This window comes from Mycteria americana, chromosome 15, assembly GCF_035582795.1.
Source record: "Mycteria americana isolate JAX WOST 10 ecotype Jacksonville Zoo and Gardens chromosome 15, USCA_MyAme_1.0, whole genome shotgun sequence".
Classification (NCBI taxonomy): Eukaryota; Metazoa; Chordata; class Aves; order Ciconiiformes; family Ciconiidae; genus Mycteria; species Mycteria americana.
This window is the reverse complement of record NC_134379.1, coordinates 5,910,209-5,925,812: the sequence shown is the minus strand read 5'-3', so window position 1 is coordinate 5,925,812 and position 15,604 is coordinate 5,910,209. Positions and strand designations below refer to the sequence as shown.

Here is a 15,604-nt window from a genome sequence, read left to right as displayed (position 1 = left end):
CCATCCCGCCAGAGACGCCTCGGCCAAGCGGGAGCTGGTGAAGTGCCCAAATCCCTGCTAAAATGGTAATGCCGCTTTGCAAGAGGCTCGCCGTGCGGCGAGGATGCCGACCCTGCCGCGTCCTCCCCGCCGCCAGCGCGCGGTCCCCACCTCCGCTGCTTCTTCTCCAGGTCGTGGTTGCGTCCTTGCTGGCCCTCGAGGTGCAGCTTGGTGTCCTGCAGCTCCGCGGCCAGGCGCTGGCACTTCTTCTTCAGCTGCTGCAGCGCCCGCTGGCTCTCCTCGCTGTCTGCCTGCAGGTCCGTCAGCTGCGGGCAGGAGCGGGCAGGGCGGTCAGGGCTCTGGGAAGCCGCCGTGTCCCCGCTGCCCTGGCCACAGGTTCCCTCAGCTCCGAGCGGGCACCGGCTGCCCACCCCCTGCCCATCCCCAAGCCGGCGGGACTGGGGGGGTCCCTGGGGCTGAGCCCGACTCACCCTCCGCTCCAGCTGCCTCTTGCCCTGCTGCTCCACCTCCAGCTTGTCCTCCAGCTCCTGCTGCAGCCGTTTCTTGGTGAAGTCGATCTCCCGCACCGCCCGCTCGTATTTCAGCCGCCATTCGCCGCCTGCGTGGGGAAATGGGGTCATCGAGGGGCTGCGTGGGGTGGTACAGGGCCCCGCGGGTGGGCGATGCCGCTGTGGAGAGGGGGGCACGGTGCCGTGACCGCAGGGCACCCGGGGTGTGCCGGCGGCGAGCACCGGAGGCAGGACGGTACCTGAATCATCATCGTCAAGCTCTCCGTTGAGCTCGGCCGCCCGGATGAGCCGAGCCTCCATCACCTCCATCTCCATCGACTCCATCTGCTTCTTCAGAGCATCATACTTGGCCTGGGAGGGGATACGGCCACGGTGAGCACCGGGGGGGCCGGGAGACGCCGCGAGGCCGGGGAGAGGCGCGTGTACCTGCAGGTCCTTCATCTCCTTCTCGGCCCGCAGCCTCTCGGCCGTCTCGGCGTCCAGCAGCTGGGAAGCCGACTCGCCGGTGTTTCGCTCGTCCGTCAGCTCCGATGTCAGCTCTGTGATCTGGGGGGGGCGGGGGGGGCAGGGAGCAGGACCGTGGGCCAGGGCAGGCGCTGGGGCAGGCCGGCATGGCACCGCACGCCCTCCCGGTGCCGGCGAGGACCTACCCTGCTCTCGAGGCGGTCGCTGTTGAGCCGGAGCTCGTTACGCTCCTTCTCCACCTTCTCGAGTTTGCTCTTCAGCTGCTGGATCTCTTCCTGCAACAGAGCGGGCGGTGAGGGAGGGGGCAGGCGCGAGGGGAAGAGGTTGGCAGGCAGGAGCCTGGCAGGTCTCCACACCCCCCCGCCGTCCCCCCCAGCGCTGGGTGGGCAGGGTGGGGGCTCCCCGGGGCGGGGGCCGCTCTCCCCTGCCAAGGGCTGGGCAGGGACTTTCCCCAACCCGCTCCGCCGCGGTGCTGACTCCAACCCCATAAATGGTGTCGAAACGCCAGGCAGCCCCGGCAAAGCCGGAGATGGGTCCCCGCAGCCCCTGGGAAGAGGGGTGGGAGGAAACCCACCCGCCAGCAGCTCGCTGAAGGGTTTGGGTGCAGCCAGCCCAGGTGGGGAGCGAGGGGGACCACCAGGATGCCCAGGGACCACCAGCCAGCACTGGGGCGGCGTGCCCGGCTGCCAGCTTCAAGCACATCTTTCTCTCCCCTCCTTTGGTCCCAGCACAGGCTGGGGGGGGAAAGAGGGGGCCCAGGTGCCCCCACACTGGGCACCCATCCTCGGCAGGTCAGGGTGAAAGCTGAGCCAGGCAGCAGCTCCGTGCCGGGCAGGTTCGGCGGGGGCACGAGTGTCTGGTTGCCAGCGCTGCGCGGAGCCCCCGCATATGCCTCTCGGCACACAGTTTCATTTCCATTCTCCACGCCTTGTAATTGGGCTCATGCAACAGCCGGCTCTCGGGATGCTAATGACATGCTGATTCGCAAATTAGGGAGCAATTCGAGCCTGGCGCTGGCAGGGCAGCCAAGGTCCTGCATCCCATCCCACCACGGGTTCCTGCGTCCCATCCCACCACGGGCTCCTGCATCCCACCCCACCACGGGTTCCTGCGTCCCACCCCACCACGGGCTCCTGCGTCCCACCCCACCATGGGCTCCCGCATCCCGCTCTGCCACGGGGCCCTGCCCGGGACCACCACTCCCCCAAGCCCACCCTGCCCCATCCAACCCCGCCCCGGCACGGAGATACCCACGTCTTTGCCGCGGATCTGGTCCTCGGTGAGCTGCACCTCGATGAGGGGCCGCACCGTGGTGAAGAGCTTCCACCAGGGCCAGCCCTTCACCCCCTTGTTCTTCTTGATGTTCTTCTGCACGCACCGGATGGCCAAATCCTGGATCTGTGTGGGGCACGGTGTCAGCAGAGGGTACAATGTCAGCGCGGGGTGCTGCCGGCGGGGCAAAGCAGGGCAGGCGGGCGCTCAGCACCTCTGCCGGCACCCCGGCACGCTCCCCTTCGTTAGCATTGGGGCTAATTGCGCCCGGCTTATCTGCTGTTTGATCCCCTCCAGCCCCTCCAAACGCTAATCTCGCAGAAGGCGAGGCGCTGCCGAGATGCCTATTTTACACCCTCTCTAATAACAAAAGTGGGAGCCCGTACGCCGCTTCACCCCGCCACGGTGATGCCCGGCACCCTCCCCGCCGGTCCCCCCCGGCCCCCCCAGGTTCCCCCCGGCCCCCCACGGCTGGGCGGGCGCGGGGGGAGGCGGGAGGAGGAGGCGCTGGCCCGGGCTGCGGCAGAAAGGCTGCGCTGCCCATTTTAGGCGAAATTGTGCGGCAGAGCGGGGAGGGGAGAGCCGCTGGGACGAACCTTCCTCTTCTTGAACTGCTGCCGTGCCAGGAAACCCCTGCACGCCGCCTGGAAGAGGGTGATGTTCCTGCTGGTCTGCGCGTCCCGCTGCTCCTCCAGTCTGGCCAGCGACCCGGCCCGGAAAAACACCTGCAGGAGGGGAGCGGGGTGAGACGCCGATGGGTGCCGGCATCCCTCCCGCCGCACCGTGCCGCCCTCCCGCCGCGCCGGCCGGTGGGGACGCGGCTCTCCCCTCTGCAGCCGCCGGTCCTGTCCCGCCGGGGGGGTTTTATTCCCCGGGCACGAGGAATGCCGTAGGTGGGAGCAAACAGTGCCGCCCTTGTGCCGCCCACCCCTGCCCGGCGCCCGCAGCCGGTGTCGGGCATCGTACCCGGCTCAAGCCCATGTGGTAGCTGCTCTTCTCCAGGTCCAGCGACTCCAGGAGCTCCTCCACCGCCTGCGGGGAGGGAGAGGTGTCAGGGCCGGGCCGGCAGCACCCCGGGGGTGCAGGGGACCCCGGACCGCCAGCCCCCGGCACGGGGCACGTACCCGCTTCTCGTCCACCACGATGTAGTTGCGCCCGTGCTTCTTGGTCAGGTGCGGGGCCAGGACGTCAAAGCGTCGCCTGAACTCCGCAAACACCATGTGGTCGGGGTACCCTGGGGGAGCAAGGGACGGCAGGGCTGCGGGGGCAGCCGGGATGCCCGGGGGATGGCCAGGGACAGCCCCGTGTGCTCTGACTTGCCGGGCCCATCTTTTGGGAGAGCTGATGGGGTCACCCCACGTGGCACAAGATCCCCACGGGGCCGGGCACGGCCGGAGTGCCCCGATCCTCCCCGGGAGGTTTTCCTTGGCCGTGTCCTCCAGCGATTTTGGCTGGGATTTGGGGAGCAAGTGGCCAGATCCCGCCCTGGGGGGGGTGCAGGGACACGTGCGTCACTTGTGCAAGCAAACAGGCCCCGCTCCGGCTCCGCTCCGAGCCGCAACCAACTTCTGCATCAGGCTCGCAGCGCTGAGCCTCCACATCTTAATTAATGACAGGGTATTGACGGGGACGCCAACCCCGGCACAGCCGGCTGGCCGCGGCCATCGATCCAGGAGGTGTGCGAGCGGCATCGATTTCCGATTGCGGCAGGAAGGGTCCGGCCTCCAGGCAATAAAACCTTGGCTGGGCGGCCAGCCACGTGTATCGATAAATGCTTTGCTGAGCACGACCCGGAGTCCCTCGCCCCAGCGGGACAGGGGCCGGCTGCCAGCGGGAGAGCTGCCAGGAGCCGACGGCACCAGCGGAGACACCCAATTAAGGCCATGCCTGTCCCCGGCACAGATAATGGCCCCGCAGGGGAGGGGATCGGGGACAGGACCGCCCTGGGGGGACGGCTGGCAGCTGCGGGCCTCAGACCAAGGGTACGTTCCGAAGGGGTTCCCCAGGGGGGCTACGGCTCCCCAGGGAGGAGACGCAGCCAGGACCCCCACGGCATCCATCCCTGCAGCGGGATGCGCACCACAGCCCTGGCATCCCCCCGCCCCAGGTGCCAGGGGTGCCGGCGGCGCGGCTCACCTTGGCGGTACATGCGGAGGGCATCGAGCAGGCGGGAGCCGCGGAGCTGGGCGCGCAGGAGGGGCACGTCCAGCTGCATGAGCCCGGCCTCGCAGTGCTCCGCCGGCAGCTCCAGCTCGCTGCCGCTCACCCGCCGGCACGGCAGAGCCCGGGGGTCCCCGCCGCCCCCCGCCGCCTTGGGCAGGAAGCAGTGCACGAAGTGGAGCTTGGACTTCTTGATGCTGTCGATGAGGGCGTCCTGCGGGCACGGGAGAGCGGGGTGAGCGGTGACACGCAGCGGCGCCCCGGCCGGACCCGGGGGACCCCCCCCTTGGCACCCCCTCACTCACCACTTGCAGCTTGATCTGGATGCAGAGGGACTTCTTCTTGACAGCAGCCACGCCGGTGGTGAAGGTCTTGCGCATGCTGGTGGCCCGGCGCAGGGCCAGCTGGGAGCCCCCCTCCAGCCCCGCCACCGAGCCCGACAGCACCAGCGCCGACCCGCCGCGGCCGGCAAACAGACTGCTGATGACCTTCCTGCGGAGCGCGGAGGGGACGTCACCCCCCAAAATCACCTCTCCCCCCGCCGTGCCCACCCCGCCCCGGGACCCCACTCACTTCTGCGACTCCTGCAGCAGGACGGAGGCGTTTTGGGAGGCCGGGTTGTGCTTGACGTGGTTGAGCCAGCCCGTGGCATCGTACTCCACCCAGTTGGTCCCCGAGCTGTGACCCAGGAGGAAGTGTCGGGGCTTGTCACTGGGGAGCAGCGGGTTGTGCCCTGCGAGGAGACACGGCACCAATGGGCACGGGACCGGCACTTTGCCAACGCACGGCCCCGCGGTGCCGGGCCCCCCCTGACCTTTCTTGCTGCCTTCCTGAGGGCCGTAGTAGGAGAAGAGCCGCTCCAGCAAGGTGTCCTCGTTGCCGCCCGGATGCAGTGCCTCCTCCTCCAGCAGCCACAGCAGCCCCCGCGCCTCGTCTGTGCGGGCCAGCGACCGGACCTGTGGGTGACACAGCCTGGCACGCCGGTGTCCCCCGGGGCAGGACACAGGGGACCCGGGCCACCTGGGGAGCACACAACCTTGGCCGCCGTCAGCAGCAAGGCAAAGCGGCACCACGCGAGAGGGCCCCTGCTTAATGGAGACCCAGCAGGGAAAGAGTACGTAACACTCGGGGCAGAGAGATGCTCGCTGGGGTGGAAAACGCTGTGCTCAGGCACCCTCGGTCTCTGCAGTCTCCTCCAGCGGGGACTGGAGCACCCCAGGGACTGGTGCACCTTGGGGACCAGAGCACCCTGGGGACCAGAGAACCTTGGGGACCAGAGTACCCTGGGGACCAGACCACCTTGGGGACCAGAGCACCCTGGGGACTGGAGAACCTTGGGGACCGGAGCACCTTGGGGACCTGAGCACCTTGGGGACCAGAGCACCCTGGGGACCGGAGAACCTTGGGGACCTGAGCACCTTGGGGACCAGAGTACCCTGGGGACCAGATCACCTTGGGGACCTGAGCACCCTGGGGACTGGAGAACCTTGGGGACTGGAGCACCCTGGGGACTGGAGAACCTTGGGGACCTGAGCACCTTGGGGACCAGAGCACCCTGGGGACTGGAGAACCTTGGGGACCAGAGCACCCTGGGGACCTCAGCACCTTGGGGACCAGAGCACCCTGGGGACCGGAGAACCTTGGGGACCGGAGCACCCTGGGGACTGGAGAACCTTGGGGACCTGAGCACCTTGGGGACCTGAGCACCCTGGGGACCAGAGCACCCTGGGGACCTCAGCACTTTGGGGACCAGAGCACCCTGGGGACCAGAGCACCCTGGGGACCTCAGCACTTTGGGGACCAGAGCACCCTGGGGACCTGCACACCCTGGGGACCAGAGCACCCTGGAGACCAGAGCACCCTGGGGACCGGAGCACCCTGGGGACTGGAGAACCTTGGGGACCGGAGCACCCTGGGGACTGAAGCACCCTGGGGATCACCCAAGGGCTCCTTGCCCCCTGCCCGTGGCACGGGCAGCTCCCGGTGTGGCAGGGGACGCCATACCGGGGCATGAACCAGGGATGCGGGCTGCGCACCCGCTCGCAGCCACACTCTCATGGCCAAGCGTTTGGGACAGCCGCTCTCCTTCCCCTACCTAACTACCGCCAAAGGGCCAGGAAAGCCACTCGGCCACTGCCGCACGCTACAAACCGCTGTGACGAGGCCACGAGGAAGCGCGGCGGGTGCTTACCAGTGCCTGGTGCGAGGGCTGGTCTACAGCGGCTACAGAGCCAGAGGAGCCGGGCTCAGCATCAGCCAGGGCAAGCTCTATGTTCTCCTGGCGAGGAGGAACAGAGGCACGGTTAGTGCCCACGCAGCGGCGGGGGCAGCGATAGGGACCGGCAGCCGGTCAGCGCGTTGGTCTCAATGGGGTCTAGGCAGGAGGCAGGGCTCTCCCAGCGTCCCACCGCCCCGCTGCGTCGGCACAGCGCAGGGCGATGCTGTGTGCTGAGGGGGGGCCAGGACACGCAGAGGGGTCCCCCACGGCTGTCGGTGCCGAGACGGAGCAGCAGCAGTGATCTTCCCCGCCGCCACCACCCACAGCCACCCCCTCGCCTCCCAGCCTGGCACGTTCGCAAGGCAAAGCTGCCCGGCTGGGGCCGGAGCTGCCGGCAAAGGCACCACCGGCGGCGGGAGCCCTGGGGAAACCCCCGCTGCACCCAGCGTCGCGTCAGAGCGTTGCTTCGGTCGGACCCAGTCCAGGCGACGGTGGGGTAAGGAACGGGGGGGGATATCGTAGGAGAGGCTCGCGCAGAGAAAGGAGGGGAGGGGAGGAGGCGAGGGCAGCCCTGCCCGTCTCCGTTACCTCCTTGTAGCGCTCCAGCTCGCGGGCGAAGGTGCGCTGGTGGAAGAGGAGCTGCAGGCGTTCCTGGGCGTAGTTGTGGCAGAGCTCCTCGAAGGTGGCCCCTCGGCTCTGCCCCGCCAGCTCCGGGTTCTGCGCCCCGGGGGTGTCCACCACCGTCACCGAGCACACCGAGTGCTGGCTCGACTTCAGCGCCCTGCGGGGGGACGAAGGGACGCAGCGGGGTGAGCGGGTGCCGCTGGGTGAGCATCCCCCCCGGCTCTCCCCCCTCTCCCCCCGGCCCCCCCCAGCACGTACCTGTTGAGGAGGGAGATGAGGAGGGTGAAGAGCTCGGAGTACAAGCCGGCCGCCATGCCCTCCAGGCACTCCAGCGCTGTCAGCTTGGGACCTGGCCAAGGCAACCCTGAGCGTCCCCAGCCCGGCGTCCCCTGGACCCACCCGCTGTCCCCACCGTCCCTCACCCTACCTGTGCCGCCGTCGCCCAGGGGGGGCTCGTCGGGGCCCTGCCGGAAGGAGGTGGATCGCTGCAGGGTGCCCTTGGGCTGGTGCTTGAAGACGGAGGAGGAGAGCTCCTCCAGGCTGCAGCCCAGCAGGTAGGCAGCTTTCTGAGCCCACTCGTGCCGTGCAAACTGCTTCCTCCCGGCTGGAGGGTAGAGAAGGGGCCTCAGCGCTGGCCGGGGCGTCCCCCCAAATGGGGGGTGTTTCCAGACAGACCTGGGACAGTCCCAGGGTCCCCCAGAGTAGGCCGGGGATGCTGTGCACATGGTCGGCGCCGGAGGGCCGGGAAACGTGTTTTGGGGTCTGATCAGAGGAGACCCGGGGGTGAACGGCTTCGTGCCTCTGCAGGGCTGAGCGCACGGCCGCGCCGTGGGGCGGGGAGCGGGGGTCGCCCCTCGCCACCGCTGCCCGGGGACCCCTGGGGCCTGCGACGGCGCGGGGCTCTGAGCCCCCCCGGCACGGGGACGCATCCCTGCTCGGCCGCGTGCACCGAGCAGCCCCGCCACGATGAGGCAGGACAGACCGCGGCTGCTGGACAGAAGCACACGGATGCTGAGGGAGGGCAGGGGAGATGGGAGCAGGTTAATGGTGACACACAGGGACGCGACAGCGGGCGGGCAGTGGCACGCGGGAGGGGGAAGCCAGAGACGCGCGCGGAGAACGAGACTTTACCTTCGTCGGCGTCTGCATTGCAAAAGGGCAGCATGCACCATGCGAACAGAGACAGGGGTTAGAAACAACGGCACGCGGCGGCACGGACGCGCGGCACGGGGACGCCCTCCTGTCGAAACACGCCACGCGCAGGCACCGCCACGCCACGCGCGTGCCAAGCCTGGTCTCCCCCCCAGCCACTGCTGCAGTAAGACACTGCGACCCGGCGTGGGGGCCCTTCCCCTGTGAGCCCCAGCCTCACCGTGGGCACTGGTGGGGAGCAGCTCAGCTCTGCCCCGGAGCATGGGGAGGCCGGTACAAGCGTCAAGGGGCCAAGGAAACGGGGGCTGGCGCGGCCGAGCTGGCTCTGAGCATCCCCAGCGCCCGCAAGATGCAGGGAAGGCTCCAGGAGCAGCACAGAGCCGGGGCTGGGATGCTCGCCCCGAGCAAGATGCGGGGATGCTCCCCCCGAGCAGGATCTGGGGTTCCCCCCCAGCAGGCCCCCACGACAAGGCTCCCAGCTGCCCAAGCATCCCACTGCGGTGGCTGCAGCGGGGCCCTGCTGCCCTCTAGTGCCTTGAAGCACCTCAAGGGCCAGCACTGCACCCCACTGCACCCCTGAGACCCCTCCGGTCTCTCCCTCCCCATCCCCGACTCCTCTTTTCTCCCGGGGCTGCAAATTCCCTCCGTGCGGCCGCCAGCTCTGGGTGCCCATTGCGGGGGTGCCGAGCCCAGGCCCTCCCGCCAGCGTGCAGCACCACGGGGGCTTCCAGCACCGCGGGGGGGCAGGTGAAAGCCCCAGGGGGAGAAGAGCTGCCCCACAAAGCCGAATTCACCACCCCCAGGGATGGAGAACGAAGCCGGTGCCCGTCAGAGCAAGCCCTGCAGCCACGGTGCGCTCTGGGTGCCAGGGCAGCCCAGCCCCACGCCACCCGTGGTGCCAAGAGGACTGGGTGGGGGGGTCCTGATGGGCAGCAGGCAAATTTGGGGCTGCCAGGACCCGGCCGGGGGTCAGGGTTGGTCCCGGCACACCAGCAGCATCCCAAGCCCTCATTTCAGCCCCAAAACCAGCATCGCGCGGCACCACCCGGAGCGGAGCCCCCCGCGGCCCCCATTACCGGCTCCGTCCACCAGTGGCTCTGCGAGAAGGACGGGGGGAGAGGTGTTACACTGGAGGTGGGGGACACATCCCCCCCTCCCCGAGTCCCTCAGCCCCAGCCAGACCCCCCGGTCCCCCGAGTCGGCAGGGGCCAGCCCAGGGTCTGGGGGTGTTCGATTCCCACCGGCCAGTGGGACCACCCAGACCGAGGGGGCAAAGCCGGGTGCCCCAGAGCACCCAGGGCAGCAGGGCACGGTCCCTCAGCTGACGTAGCCCCAAACACCCCCCCCAGGGCTCGGCCACACCGGGGGGGCCGTCTGCAAGGTGCCGAGGTGCTCGCAGTCGCTCCGGGACCCCACGCAGCCATCGGCCCTGAGCCTCGGCTTGTTAATGCCTCCCAGCCCTGAGCAGCTCGTTACCTTTCGTGGCCCCAGCGGCCCCCAGATGATAAATGGCTCCCAGGACGAGCCAGAAGGCTTTCTGCTCATCGCCGGAGATGCCCATCACCTTCATGGCAGCCTGGAGCTTGTTGAACTGCTGGGTCGCCTTCTGCTTTTCCTCCGGCTGCGGAGAGCAACAGGAGCCGTCAGCGTGGGAGCCCGGCTCTGCCTCCCCCTGCACCCAAGCGGGACAGGGAACCCCGTCCCCCCGCGCAGCCCCCCACCCAGCCCCGTAGCAGCGACCTTGGAGAGGGGCACGATGCCAAAGACGTTGTTCTCTGCCAGGTGGTTGAAGTGAAGCTCAGTCCTGCAGGGAGAAACACCGAGATTGGCCCCGCGTGGGAGACCCCGGAGACCCCCCGGGCCAGGGGCCATGCCCTCGCCCCCCCCCCAGCTCACCGCAGGGCGCTGTCGGAGCAGGCCAGCAGGTAGTAGAAGACGTTGAAGGTGGCCTCGTTGGCTGGGCGCTTGGCGACGCGCAGCTTCTCCAGCAGCAGCGTCTGGCGGAGGTGGAAGGGTTAGGAACCGTCCCCGAGGGCCCCGCTCCCACCGAGACCCACCCGGCCCACCCCGGCCTCATCCTTTCTGCCTGCCCAGGGTCCCTGCGGAGATGTGAGGGTCTCCTGCCCACCGCGGGGCATCATATAAATGCAACCATCATCCAAGCAACCCGTGAGCATCTCCTCTCCTGGGGTGTCTGCTACTACGGGAGCACAAAAAGCGGCTCTCTTGCATTTTAAGGGGTCTGCTGTTATCACACCGGGGTGGCATCTGGAAGAAAGACACCTCGATATCGGGGCTAACTCAGCAAGGACGGGGAGTCGATCCGATCTGCGCGCATCCGGGTGTGAAGAAAGACGAGAGCAAGACGCCTGGCTGCTCAGTGCTGCAAGCACGGCCAGGCAGCCGGCGGGGGTCTGCGGCAGAGCTCGCAGGCTAGCGCAGGGCTGGGCCGCCGGGAGGAAACACCCCGGCGAGGATGGACCAGCTCCCGTGCCGGGGGGGCCACCCCGGCCCCCTCACCTGTACAGAGGCTGATGCCACCTGCCCAGCCTGGTCGAAGTCCAGAGAGATGATCTGGGAGAAGCGGGTGGCGTTGCTGTTCATGCCAGTGCTGCTATTGCCAAAAGCCTCCAGGACGGTGTAGAGAGCCTGCCACTTCTCCGCTGCGGGAAGAGAAGCGGGGCGGTGGGGTGCAGGGGCTGTGCGGCGGGTGGCCAGAGCCGGCACTGCCGGCCGGGCAAGTGCTGCTGCTCCCGTGCCGTGCTCCACGCCGCGGCGGCCCTCGACGGCGCGGTAAAGGGACCGGCGTGAGAAAGTGAAAGCGCGCCGCGTGGCGTGTGTCTGGCCGCTGCCGGGTGCGGAGGGCTGTGACCGCAAAGCAAGGGGCGTGCGCAGGCGGCACGGGGACCCCGCACCCTGCCGAGGACTCACCGGAGAAGACCTTGCCGGTGCTGCCGGCGATGGTGGCGAGGTACTGGACAAGGTGCTGGCAGTTGGTGGTTTTGCCGCTGCCACTGGCGCCCAGCAGCACGACCGCCTGGTCCTGGCGGCTCATCAGCATGCTGCGGTAGGCGGCCTGGGCCACCGCGTAGATGTGCGGGGACGTGTCCTCCCTGCGGCACCCTTTGAACATGTGCATGACCTGGGGACGGGGGGGAGGGAAGCGGGCGAGGGTCAGCACCCTGCCACCCCCACCGGCTCCCTCTGCGCAGCGGCACGGCCGCCAGGCGCCTGTCCCCCCCCCGGTCCCCTCCCCGGCAGCGGGGTCACCTTCTCCGAGTACATGGAGGGGGAGCTCAGCGGGTTGATGATGACCATGGTGGGGCCGGCGTAGGTGTGCAGGAGGTTGCCGCCGTAGCGCTGCCGCAGCGTGTGCAGCACGCTGGACTCGTTGAGGTAGAGGAGGCTGGCGAGGTCCTCCACGCGGTCGCAGGAGGGGGGGTTCGCCTGGCAGCGAGGAGGGGGGAGCGTCAAGTGGGGAACGGGGGGTCTGCCCCGCCGTCCCCCACCTCACGGCCCTACCTTCTCCACGTCGTCTTCCTCCACCTCCAGGACAGCTCCGTCATGGTCCAGCTTCACCTTCACCTTGCCCTCGGGCAGGGGGCTGCCCTCCTCCAGCCGCAGCTGGCTGCCTGCGAGGGGCACGGGGCACTCAGCGGGGCCATGCCAGCAGCCCCCTGGGGACACCGTGGCCAGGCCAGGGCGGGCTCGCTGTGCCACGGGGAGGACGGGGCAGCCCGTGTCCCGGTAGCGCCGGGCTGACCCCCGACTCACCCAAGGAGAAGCCATCCCTGTGCACCAGCCACACCTTCTCGGTCTCGTACCAGGCCTCCTCGGCCGCTATCTGCTCCTCCGTCTTGGCCTGAGGGACAGCAGGACGTGGGGCAGTCGTGGTCACCTGCCCTCCATCCCATCCCTTCCCCGCATCCCTGGGGCTGGAGGGAGCAGGGCTGCCCGGCCACGGGGCGATGTGCCAGGCAGCCACGGCCACCCTCCGCGAGCCCCAAGCCCTCCCGGCACGTGTCCCCGGCTTGCCCCTTGCCCCCGGGGACCCCAGTAGGCTCGGGGCCGCAGAGACCACCAGGGTCCTGCTCAGGGCAGACACGAAGTCACAGTGGCCCACGAGCGCATTCACCACGGCCACCTTGGGCAAGGCTGGAGGGGCCGAGCTCCCAAACCGCAGCCCAGACAGCGGGCACCCGTGCCAGCCACGCGCCGCGACGCAGGGACACCGGGCATGCTGTGGGGACGCGGGACATGCTGCAGGGACACCGGGAAGGGACGCACTACAGGGACACAGGACACGCTGCAGGGACATAACGGAGGGACACAGGACGTGGCACAGTGATGGCAGAGTACCGCGGCATGGGAAACGCCAGGCTGGCACGGCTGGCACAGCGGGGACGTCCCCGCCACCCGGGAGCAGGGCGAGCCCCAAAGCCAAACCTGAACTGCAGCAGGGACGGGGCCAAAGGGGGCTGCCGGGGCATCGTCCGCTTGACCCTGGCGAGGCCGAGAGACGGGGGGTGAAGGCGAGAAGGGTTAATCTCTGCCCCGCAGACAGCACAGAAAGCGGCGGGGGGAAGCGAGAGGGGGCAAAGTGCCGCTGTGCCAAACCCCGTGGGCACTCCTGGCGAGGGCCACCGCTGCGGCCAGCAGAGCGGCAGGTCCAGCGCAGCACTGGGGACGCACGGAGCCGGGAAGGACATTGGCCACAAGGCCCCGCCGCCAAAGCTCCTAGGGTTGGGGGCCACTGTGCCGACCCGCTGCAAGCCCTGTCCTTTCTGTCCTGCTCCACACCCCTGCCCGCCCCAGCCGTGCCGCCTCCACTGAGAGCACCCTCCCGGGACGCCCGGCTCCCCGGCACGACCCCGCTGGGGAGAGGCACCCAGCCCCGGCCGCCCCGGCACCCTCTGGCCCCACGGGTGACGCGGCAGCCCCACGGAGCCGGGCGGGACGGGGAAAGCCTTACGCTCCAGCACGAGGCGCGGGCGCAGACGCCAGCCCAGCGGCAGACAGAGGACGGCGGGGGGTCGCCGGCAGAGGCAGAGGGCTCCTGAGGACGGGGGTACGGTACCTGGCTGGGTGCCGAGGCGGAGGCGGCGGGGTCCAGCTAACGGCAGCGAGGAAGCAGGAGAGAAAGGAGAAGAGATGGGGTGAGAGGCAGAGAGCAGCAGCAGCACCGCCACGCGCCACAGGGCCCAAGCACGGCGACGAACCCCACGGCACGGCGACGAACCCCACGGCACCGCCTGGGCATCGCCCCAGCCACGGGCAGCCGTGCCCGGGCTGCCGCAGGGATGCCACCAGCTGGGCATCGCAGCTCCCCACGGCCGGGCACACTGGTCCGGGCAGCGACCCCAAACCCGCTAGCATCCCCTGGCATCCCCGGTCATCCATCCCCTATTGCCGGTGCCACCCAGAAGAGGGACCGCGGGGCTGGTGGCCAGACACAGGGGTACAATCACCCCGTGCGGAGCACACGGCGCGGCCGGGGCAGCCGCGTGCTGCCCACGCGTCCCCATCCCCGGGCGGGCAGCACGCGAGCGCCAACGCCCCTGGAATTACAGAAGCGGTGAAGATCCTCTCCAGCCGGCGCTGCGCCTCCTCCGACGGGCTCAGCTGGGACGCGGGGCCGGGGGCAGCCTGGAGGCAGAGCACCGTTAGCACCAGGCCAGCCGCCCCGCAGCCCCCACCGGCACCGCGCTCACGGCACGCAGGCACCAGAGGGGCTATCGCAGAGGCCTTCCCGGCCCTGCAGCCTGCTGGCACTCGGGGTGGGTACCGGGGTGAAGGCTGGCACAGACCCACGCGTGCCGAGGCTGGCATAGCCGGGGTACCGGCAGATACCCCGCAATGCCCGAGGACCCGGGTCCCTGCCCCCACACACCTGCGGAGGGGGTGCCGGGGCGGTTTTCGCAGGGGTCGACCGCTTCTCGCCGGGCTGCAGCTTCTTCTCCGCGTGAGGCGGGGGGGAGACAAGGGGCAGCGTGACTGGGCGGCCGCAGAGCACACAACTGCCCCGAAAAGTGACCCCCGCCCGGCACCGCACACCCCAAAACCACTGCAAACCATGCAGGTGAGCTCACACCATGCCGTGCCGGGCAGCACAGCCCTGCTGCCGTGTTAGAGCATCCCCCGCCGTGCACACACCGGTACCTTGTGCCTCTCCAGGGCGGTGGGTTTCGGAGCGGACGCCTTTGCCGGCTCCGCTTTCCCTCCCGAAGGCTGCACTGGCGGCTCCGGCTTGGCTTCGGTGCCCGGGGACAGGGACGGCTTCGCGTCCCCCCCAGCCGGCTCGGGGGATTTCTCCTCCCGCCTGTCCCCCGGCCGGAGCCGCGGCCGGTGCTCTTTGGTTTTGCCCTTCGCCATGAGGGTTTTGAGCCCCGCTGAGATCTCATCCTTGGGCTCCGGCTTGGCGGGGGCTGCTGGCACGGCGGGGGGAGGCGGCACGGCGGGGGGAGGCGGCACGGCGGCACGGCCCGCGTCCTCCTTCCTGGGGGGAGGCACTGGCTCGGGAGACTTGGCGTCTCGCCCCGGCTCCTTGGCGCTGCCGGTGTCCTCCCCCGGCAGGACTTTGCGGACCACCTTGCGCACCACCCGGACCACCCTGCGGCGGGACAGCCCCTGGCCGTCGTCCCCCTGTGCCTCGGTGCCTGCCGCCGGGCCCTCCAGCCCGTTCACGGCCGCCCCGTTCAGCACCGGCTCCGGGCTCTTCCCTTGCCCGGGGGGCGGCTCGGGGCTCTTCGGGGGCTCAGGATTCGGGGGTGCAGACGCCGCATCCTTCGGGCTCTCCGACTGCAGCCACAACGACACCGGTGTGAGCGGAGGTCCAGCGGTGTGGCGCCTGCCACCACAAGCACCCTCTGCTTGGGACACGGTGGTGCCCAGGGCTTCGTGCCCTGCCGCAGGAGCACGGCTCCCGGCCAGACCCTGGCACCAAGGGACGCGGCACCCAGTCCCCTTCCCCAGCCAACCTACAGCCCCCCACCGGACCCCAGGGCAGGGACCGCTGGTGACCTCCCTGGCCCCGCACGCAGGGACCCATCGACCCTCAGGCCGCCAGTACGGGGGTAAAACTCAGCGCTCAGGGCACCGGCAGCCTCTCTGCAACGCACAGAGGGCTACAAGATTTCCTCCGCCAACAGCTTTGGCGGGCAGCGCGGGAGCCGGCACTGTAACTGCGGGCCGGGCACCAACCCGC

At 69.7% G+C, this 15,604-nt stretch overlaps 1 protein-coding gene across 19 annotated transcripts in view; it reads right to left on the bottom strand.

Moving 5' to 3' along the window:
• Positions 1 to 15,604, bottom strand: part of MYO18A (myosin XVIIIA) — a 39,968-nt gene that overhangs the window by 11,970 nt on the left and 12,394 nt on the right. For 6 of the 19 annotated variants that reach the window (XM_075518035.1, XM_075518036.1, XM_075518017.1 and 3 more), the window contains 30 exons: positions 14,291 to 14,353; positions 13,969 to 14,046; positions 13,373 to 13,513; positions 12,847 to 12,903; positions 12,175 to 12,262; positions 11,923 to 12,032; positions 11,671 to 11,847; positions 11,332 to 11,542; positions 10,921 to 11,063; positions 10,297 to 10,397; positions 10,141 to 10,204; positions 9,877 to 10,021; positions 8,380 to 8,391; positions 7,676 to 7,852; positions 7,507 to 7,597; positions 7,213 to 7,405; positions 6,598 to 6,684; positions 5,221 to 5,362; positions 4,980 to 5,139; positions 4,712 to 4,898; positions 4,383 to 4,620; positions 3,371 to 3,480; positions 3,213 to 3,278; positions 2,843 to 2,971; positions 2,229 to 2,372; positions 1,160 to 1,249; positions 936 to 1,055; positions 749 to 860; positions 471 to 598; positions 151 to 305 (listed from right to left, as the gene is read on the bottom strand). In XM_075518035.1, coding sequence (XP_075374150.1) covers positions 151 to 305; positions 471 to 598; positions 749 to 860; positions 936 to 1,055; positions 1,160 to 1,249; positions 2,229 to 2,372; positions 2,843 to 2,971; positions 3,213 to 3,278; positions 3,371 to 3,480; positions 4,383 to 4,620; positions 4,712 to 4,898; positions 4,980 to 5,139; positions 5,221 to 5,362; positions 6,598 to 6,684; positions 7,213 to 7,405; positions 7,507 to 7,597; positions 7,676 to 7,852; positions 8,380 to 8,391; positions 9,877 to 10,021; positions 10,141 to 10,204; positions 10,297 to 10,397; positions 10,921 to 11,063; positions 11,332 to 11,542; positions 11,671 to 11,847; positions 11,923 to 12,032; positions 12,175 to 12,262; positions 12,847 to 12,903; positions 13,373 to 13,513; positions 13,969 to 14,046; positions 14,291 to 14,353 — 3,719 coding nt within the window. Of the gene's footprint in view, positions 1 to 150; positions 306 to 470; positions 599 to 748; positions 861 to 935; positions 1,056 to 1,159; positions 1,250 to 2,228; positions 2,373 to 2,842; positions 2,972 to 3,212; positions 3,279 to 3,370; positions 3,481 to 4,382; positions 4,621 to 4,711; positions 4,899 to 4,979; positions 5,140 to 5,220; positions 5,363 to 6,597; positions 6,685 to 7,212; positions 7,406 to 7,506; positions 7,598 to 7,675; positions 7,853 to 8,379; positions 8,392 to 9,876; positions 10,022 to 10,140; positions 10,205 to 10,296; positions 10,398 to 10,920; positions 11,064 to 11,331; positions 11,543 to 11,670; positions 11,848 to 11,922; positions 12,033 to 12,174; positions 12,263 to 12,846; positions 12,904 to 13,372; positions 13,514 to 13,968; positions 14,047 to 14,290; positions 14,354 to 14,559; positions 15,199 to 15,604 lie in introns of all 19 variants that reach the window. The other 13 variants (XM_075518029.1, XM_075518031.1, XM_075518037.1 and 10 more) reach the window with 10 other exon arrangements.